The 8,596-nt window shown below is 37.9% G+C and overlaps 1 protein-coding gene across 1 annotated transcript; it reads left to right on the top strand.

Moving 5' to 3' along the window:
- The first annotated feature begins 596 nt into the window (after window positions 1-596).
- Window positions 597-8,405, top strand: LOC126642338 (transthyretin). Its single transcript, XM_050319853.1, has 4 exons — window positions 597-771; window positions 1,530-1,669; window positions 6,226-6,361; window positions 8,111-8,405. The coding sequence occupies exons 1-4, from the start codon at window positions 703-705 to the stop codon at window positions 8,216-8,218; spliced, it is 453 nt and encodes a 150-aa protein (XP_050175810.1). The 5' UTR covers window positions 597-702; the 3' UTR covers window positions 8,219-8,405.
- The last annotated feature ends 191 nt before the right edge of the window (window positions 8,406-8,596 follow it).

Here is an 8,596-nt window from a genome sequence, read left to right as displayed (position 1 = left end):
TTCCAGTGACTAAGAGGAGACCTCAGTATCTACCTAAGGATGAGGAAAGGTGAATCATTAGGAACTTCCACTGAGTGACAGATTTTGTCAGATCCTATCTAAATTGGGTCTCAAAAAAGAAACATTGCTCTTTTCCCACAAGCAGGGAGACTGTTTGGGAATCTGTCTCCCATCAAGGATCATTAGTACTGCTTGAGCCAGACAGTGAACAAACTCCATCACACATATAGTGGGTCTGCATCCATATGTAGGATCTGATCTCCAGAAAGCACTGAATACATTGAGAAGAAACAAGGGGCAGGTGCAGAAAAGCCCTTGGGGCATTTTTGTGCACAACCTGAGGGCAAGATAAGGAAGATGTCCTAAAACTGGATGACTTCTGGGCAAACAAAGGTCATTTGCGTTATTTTGTGAAGGGCTTTCTACTAGTCTAATCTCCCCAGGCAAGGGTCATGTTTGTGTCCCGTTACTTATTTTCTTTGCTCTAATGATCCTGCAGTCCTTCCATTGACTTCAATGGAAGTGCTATTCATGGACTGACTCTAGGACTGGGCTATTTACTAAGCAAATAATCGGAATCAGCAGTTTTGGAGTCATATGGGCACCCAATAAGCAGCCTGTTTTGTTGTCAGATTGGCTATAAAATCCCAAATCCCCTCCACTCCTAGCTGCTGGCACCAAGGCTCACTAACAGCAAACAGAATGGCCTTTCAGTCTGTGCTGTTTGTTTTCTTAGCTGGACTGGTATTTTTCTCTGAAGCTGCACCACTGGTGAGTCTCTTTGTATTCAAACTCAATCATTACAAGAATGATAATCTAGATTTTCTAGATGACTAGCATCCTCCTCATCATCCATGAAATTCTGTAACCACTGGGTTTTGCTGAAATGTTATTTTACTACTGGGTTTTTTATGTAGCATCTTCAGAATTCTGAAAATTGCTCCTTGTTGCCATTTACCCATCTATTTTAAGATATTATGGAAGTGGGATCTAGGGATGTGGCCTTTTTTTTTCTGTCTGTTTTTATCTGTTCATGACTCACACCCCATATTTTCAATAAAGAGGTTCTTTGCCAAACAAGTGCTCCAAAGCACTAAAAAATATTTTTGAAGTATGACTAAGGATTTGTTGTAATGTAATGAAGATTAAGAAAGGGATATTCTTTCAACCTTAGGATGTCATAAGTATTTCTTCATTGGTTTCTCTGGCTAACATACTCTGTCTGCACTTATAATAATTTACTATTTTCTTATTTGTGTTCTTATTATAACATTTTCCTAAGATCATATGCAACTCTAAATATTTATGAAGCAATCTGCATGTGGGTGTGTAACAAAGTTATCAGTGTAAATCTCTGAGATACCCTGCTTAAGAAATAGATGTTTGTGAACTAGCTTTGAACGGCATTTGTCAGAGAACTACTTTTAATTGAACAGTTATTCTGCAGTTAGAACCTATCTTTTCTTTGAAAGAAGGTTTTTGCAGGGCTGGTGAACAGTTCCTATACAACTTCTCCTCCTTTCCCCAAGGTCTCCCATGGCTCTGTTGATTCCAAATGCCCTCTTATGGTGAAAGTGCTGGATGCAGTCAGAGGAAGTCCTGCATCCAATGTAGCTGTTCAAGTTTTTAAACAGGCTGAAGATGGAAGCTGGCAGGACTTTGCTACTGGGTAAGTTGTGTGGTCTTACGGACTTTTCAGGACTCCTTGGGCAAACAACTGAGAAAAAAAGGGAACAGAGCTCTGATCAAAAAAGCGTTGTTTGCCACACCATCACTGTTAGCAGCACACAAATACTGGCCTAAAATCCATCAGATTCAAGTGGAACTTGTCCATGACTGAAATGTTAATTGCAAAAATACACTGAGATGCTAGTCTTAGCTTTGTAAGTGAATATGTTTAATGACTAATTTTTCTCCTAGCTTCAGTATTAACTTTCCTTTCTATAGAAAGAAGAAGAAAAAAAAAAAGCCTATTTACCAGCATTTTGTAGATAATCCAGACTAAACTATCCTCATATACAATCCATATTGAGCTTCATTTGCAGCTGTCATACACAAAATCTTCTCTGTAGGCTTTGCCTGTACACATGCAGATAGTAAAGCACATTAATTGTCTTCTCCTGTGTGACAAATGGGATGGTTGGAAGAAATTCCTTGACCAGAAAGTTTCAGAAAGTCCTTTTGTAACACAACATAGAAGCACAATCTCAGGATTTGTTTGTGGTCATTTCCATAAATCTGCATGGCTTTTGCCATAATGACAGCTTAATACCTACAAAGCACCCTTAGAACATCACTGAGGATCAGGCAAGGATGCTGACATCTTCAATATGTGAGAAATGTATGGGTAACAGAGGAACACAGTTTACTAAACTTCAGATAGAGGAGGTATTCACACATTTAACTTTCATTGCAACAACTCGTTGAATCAGACTTTTGAATAAGTCAAGAGAAATCTCTAGTCACAGCACAATAATCAAGCACTGAATGACAAGCACAAGCATGGACAGGAGTCACCAGAACATTCAACTGTCTTTTACTAGGATTTTTTTATAGCATGATTTACATAAAAGCTACAGAGAAAAAAGAAAAGACATAGAGAAGACTATAAGGAGAGAGAGAGACAGATTTCTCTCCAGCTGAATGGTTTCTTTTCATAAAATTCAAAACAAAAAATACTTTTCCCCATTGAAAAATAAGAAGAAATATTACAATACTGAAGGAGAAACAAACATCTCCACTCCCAAATGCTGAGTGTTAATCTAGGAACAAATGACTAAAAATGGATTTATATACTTCAACAAATAGAGAAACTCCATGAAACACTAACACATTGTTTTCAAATAAAGCAGAGACAAGGATAATGTCCTATCCCCAGTGGGTATTTCTGTCATTATTGGAAAACCAAATTATTTCAAATGTTTCATCAAGTGTTCTTTAACATCTAATACAAAATACAATTTACAGAGGAATAAGATAAATGTAACATTATTGTTAAATGCCCTCTCTTTTAGGGCATAACAGTGTTATCTTGTTCAGCTTGCAATGCTGCTCACAGCAAGCCCAAGGAGACAAATCTCATAGTTCACAGTCAACCTCTGTTGATACTTTATGTTACTACACCCAGGAAAATCAAATCATTTCTTCTTAAATATAAATTGAGAAGATTACCCTAGGCTTAGGTGAGAACCATTTTGCTGGGGGATGGCAGTAAAGGAACATTAAATCATAACTTTTATTGCAGCTAAAGATGTTGACCTTTCCCTTGAATTGCATCTTCCCCAAGGCTGCTTTCATTGACATCAGCTGATGACACTTTGAACAGGGTTTTCATATGAGATTGAAATTTTATTCTTTTGGGGAAGCCAGAATTTCCCTGTGTTAGACCAAGTGAAAATACGAATGCAGTCCAAAACCACCATCTGTAAATACTCCTGTCAGGTGAACAATATTTCGAAATTACAGTACCTAGCAGATACATATGGAAAAGTTACATTTTGTACAAATGTTTACAAAAAGTTTTCCTTATTTTTTTCCTTATTTTTACTTTGCTAACACACTTTATGGAATTAAGTAAATGCAACTAGTAACTGTTGAATTTGGAGTATTTAATGTATTTAAGGGGCAGGGGAGAGTTAGCATAGCAACAGCTACCTTTATTAACAGGCTTATTTCAAAATGACTCTAGCTAAAAATAATCAAGAAGAGATACGAGCTAAAAATATGCAGGAAGAGATAACTTGAGCTGATACACATACTGAGGAAGACTTTAGGGCACAGAGACCTGGGAAGCATGTGATTTGTATTCTATATGAGCTGCTCCCATGACTAGCTTTGACCTTCTGACTCCTCACAAGTTTTTGGAAATCTAGGTCTTATCGCATAGTTCAAGAGTTGCAGTCACTAACATGACTTTCATGCAACAGAAGTGCAAATCATGAAAGAAAAGAGTGCAGCATATTTGAAGTGGTTCCCCAACCCTCTTTTTTTTTTTTTTAACTCCAGAATAATAGTTCGTATTCCTTATATATTTCTTCAGAAGTCTGCATCTCAGAGCATAGTTTATCTCAGTGCAGTATGTGTATAGCAGTTTGTAAACATCACTGTACAGACAGTGTAGATTTAACCTGCACACAATATACAACCAAGGTCTAGACAGTGAAAAAGAGGATCAGGGTTGCAGTCTAGGCTGGTGCTGTAGTAACTTAACAGGAAAAGCACAGCTTTTTTAACTTAACTGTCTGTCTTACAGCAGACACTGGCAGTCCACATCCCATTAAGAATAAGCAACCATACTATATTTATTGCCCCACTCAGACAGAGTGTTCAGAGACAAGCGCTGATCAGAAGGAATCACTTGCAGCATTTTGCTACCAGCACTGAATGCAGAGCATCCTCTGCCTTGTGCTGATCCCCTCCTGGTTCTGAATCACACACTGTCCTGTTGGCAGTCAATGAAGTAGTAATTATGAAGGGTTTCCTTGTGAGACCACTTGCACTGAATGGCTACCACTTAATTAAAAAAAATAAAGAGCTATTAACTTCTGGTACTGGGCATGCCTTTTCAAGTGAACGCTTGTTTCCAGTTTCCCAGCTGTTCTGGGTGGGGAGCATCTGCAGCTCTGGGTCAGCACCCATTAGGGCAAGCACTGTTCAAGCTGCATCCAAACTTTATTCAAACTAAAATGTATTTGTTTGTCTGGACAAAGATTTTGAGACTGACACCATTTTCCCTTTTAACTGGTTTTTGTCTGGACTATCCAACTTGCAAGCAGAAGTACATAGATTGCTAATTTGTTCTCTGAACACTTCTGCAGAATCTCAGCTATTCTGCTTCACAGTTTCAAGGACACTTGCCAATGAATTCTTCCTCTTTTTCTTAAAGCAATATAGATTAAATCAGGAATTACTAATTAAAGCAAAGGAAAACAGATGTGTGCACTTCACAAATTGCCTGTGAGATGTTTCAAATAGGGCTTGGATTTTCTGCTGGTTTGATCTATCCCGGATACAGTTGATTACACTTGGACCAGTAAGACTTTTAGTAGTCTTGACATAAAAGAAAACATGAAAATTATCATGGGATTCTCCATCCTACTCCCTCTTAATTTAAGCAAAAGGTCTGTCATTCAGTCTTTTTCATTCACCACCATTAACCAAAGATAGCAAATAAGATGAAAGAGGAGACAGTGACTGGGAAACAAAAGCTCCGATAGCATACCTGATTCTGTCTTGGATAAGCTGTGCTTTCTTCACTTTCTCTCTTCTTACTCTAGCTTTTTTTTTTTTTGCTACCTAGACAGTTACTCCTTGCCATAAGATGGGAAAGTTCTACTAGGTCTTCCAGTCAAGACTTTCTTCATTTTTCCTTCAACTACATCATGTTTTTATGAAATGCTATGAATATCAAATAAATGTGTCTAGCAGAAAAAAAAAAACAACAACAAAAAGAAAAAACCAAACAAACAAAGGTTTAAAAATGGAAAAAAGGGAAATGAGATAAACAGTGTTTAGGAGCTAAGTATGTAAACATTTAAATAGCTGTCATAGAAAGCTTCAAAAAAGCTTCAAAAAGTTCCTTTTAAAACAAATGGTGTGCAATGCCAGCTATACTTCCCTCTTTCTTCTTCACTTCCTTCCCGCACAGTTTTTTGTTACTAGATGGGTACATAATCTCTAAGGTGGGAATGCCTATTGCTCATTTATATGGTACCCAGTGGAAAAGACCCTTGCTCTTCAACCAAGGCATTATAATTCAAATTAATAAAATCTTGTGATGTTAAATTGCTTTTTCAATACCCTACCGCTCAGGGTCACATAAAATCACATCAGTGTATAAGCGTACAACCTATAGCCTCAGTGCTAATAACTAGAGAACTAGAAATAATTTTCCACTAGAATTTCTCTTCTCTCCTTAATTATATTTTGAGATTTGGGATCTTGCCTTTCATCATGACAGTCTTTTTCCTAAGACTCTGACAGAGGGCACTTGGTACATGATACGAAAAGAGGCATTTGATTTGTGGTGTATATGGATGAGTTGGTAGCAATGGCAGACTCTGCAATATGGAAACACGCACTACGTAGGAGGAGGGAATTATTTCAGATGATTAGAAACTGATCAATGTAGAATTTGGCAAATCTGCTGTTTAATATTCCACACTGTTTCTGAACAACATCTGAATAAAAGTATAAAATATTTATGCAGATATTTTCTCATTACAGGAAAACCACTGAGTATGGGGAGATCCATGGGCTCACAACAGACGAACAGTTTGTAGAAGGAGTATACAGGCTTAAGTTTTACACCAGCTCTTACTGGAAGGCGCTTGGGCTTTCTCCATTCCATGAATACGCTGATGTAAGTAGTTGCAAATATAATTAATAACCTGTATACACTGACTATGTAGTGTTATCAGCTGGAAAGAACAAATACAGTCCTTTAATACCGAAGGAGCAGCATCATTCAGTGAAATGGTTTGCTGCCACACAACATTGGGCAAATAAAGGCAGTAAAAACAAAGTAAAAACTAAGCCAAAGGAAGTAGCCAACTTCCCTGCAAATACTAACACAGCTCTTCCAAAGTGGAGCTGTGCACATTCACCCATTCATACCAGTAGGGATCTTTGTTAAAAAAGAGCTATACTATTCAAAAGCAGACAGGATTTATCAAAGCAAATAAGAAAATAAAAAAGGTACAGCCCTGTAATTATGGGGAAAAAACAACTCTTTCTGGTGTGTCATTTTTTTAATGATGTTCAGTACTAAAATATGCAACTTAAAAAAAAAAGAAGGCATAAAAATATAAAGAAATAAGCATAGTGGGAAAGGAAAAATTAGTGATTTCATCGATACTCATATTTCATCAGCAGGCCAGCAATATAATCATGTCCTGTCCCTCCTTTTGCTTTCAGACCTACACTGATTTACTTTATGCTCTATTTACTACATTTACTTAGCACATCCAAAAATCTACTTAAATTCTTCAGGCTTAAACTGTCATTGAACTTGAGTTTCTCCAGTTTAAGTAGTCTGGAATAGCTATTGGTAGTGTTGTAGAACATTTTAAACCACAAGTTTATGAAGCTCTGTGGAAGACTAAAACAGGTCCATAAAAGTTTGAGGTGCAGTTTGGGTGAATTAAGTCAAATAAACAAAAACTCAAAAAAATTCCCTAACCATTTGGGTGACTAAAAGTTGTAAGTGCTTCACCTCATAAGATGCTTAAAAGTGCCTGATTGAGACCGTTCCAGCCAGGCTGTTGAATAAGCTTTTCCTTGTAAAAATAGCCTACAGGTCAGCAAACTAGCCTGGTAAGTGGGTAGAATTCAATAAGTCTGTGTCTGCGTACAAGGTAACTGAAGCCTACAGTCTTCACATCCAGGAGCCTTAGACTTTGTCAGGACTGGGACATAGGAGAGAGCTTGCTAGTCCTCTTGTAGAAAGTTTAGATGGTTTAGAAAATAGATCAAATATTAAGCTAATGAGAGCCAAAGAAAGCTTGAGCTTAACCCAGGTGGTGACATTCTCCTGGCAACTGGGTGTCCCAAGCTCCAATGGACTGATTTAGAGAGCAGTAAATTAGAATTGTCTTAGGTCAAGGGTTTTTCCTTTGTTCTGGTAAGTCCAGCCACTCAGTTCTTAATGCAAGAACTGACCCACCACCAGTGGTGCCAAAAACAGGAGGGGGCACTGAAGTACAGAAAGAAGCTTTGGGCTCCAACTTGTACCTTGTTCGGACACCTCACACAGAGGTTCTATTTAAATTCACCAGGTGGAATTTCAACCCAGTCTTTCTCATTGGTCACTTGAGATACCACCCCCTCATCCTCCCATTCCACATCCACAAAGTAGTTGCCTGGCTCGGCTCTCCATCTAGCTTCTCCACAGCCAAAGCTCTTTGTGGACCTCGGTCCAAATCTCACAAATTTCTCAGTCCTCAGCAAGCATCACAAAGTAAAGAGGAGCATTACCCTTCAGAAAGGTAAAATCACTGAACAGAAACTGGCAAGGTACGCTGCAGATGAAATGGCATGGGCTTCTTTGTTCTTAATACTGTAGTTTTGAATGTCTGTTGGTCATCATGATCACAAGTTTTCTCTTTTCCAGGTGGTCTTCACTGCTAATGATTCTGGTCACCGCCACTATACCATTGCCGCTCTCCTCAGTCCTTACTCCTATTCAACCACTGCTGTTGTCACTGAGCCCCAGGAATAAACATGTACTGTCCTTGTACAAAAACTCTCCTCCACTAGAACTATCATAGGCTTTTAGGAGGAAGGGTTTTCCTACTGCTAATGCATAATGTTTTGCTACATTAGATTGTTTGTTTTGGTTTTTTTTTTTTCATTTTGTAACCTGGCAAACTTCAGACAAGTCAATAAAACATTACTTCTTTAAAACAGTCTTGACTCCATTGGTGAAGTTTTATTGTGTTCTAAGGTATCTTTTTTTTTTTTTTATTTGCGTTGAAATGCAAAGGACATCTCAAAAATACATGCCAGATGGCACTTAATTTAGTTCTGTTACCTTCCTCCACCACCTTAAAAAAGTCTCACCAAATGCACTGACTCAAAATAAGAAACTTATGGAGTT

This window comes from Myiozetetes cayanensis, unplaced genomic scaffold, assembly GCF_022539395.1.
Source record: "Myiozetetes cayanensis isolate MyiCay16 unplaced genomic scaffold, myiCay2020 scf1, whole genome shotgun sequence".
Taxonomy (NCBI): Eukaryota; Metazoa; Chordata; class Aves; order Passeriformes; family Tyrannidae; genus Myiozetetes; species Myiozetetes cayanensis.
The sequence above is the reverse complement of the archived record's forward strand: the minus strand, read 5'-3'. Positions and strand labels throughout refer to the sequence as shown.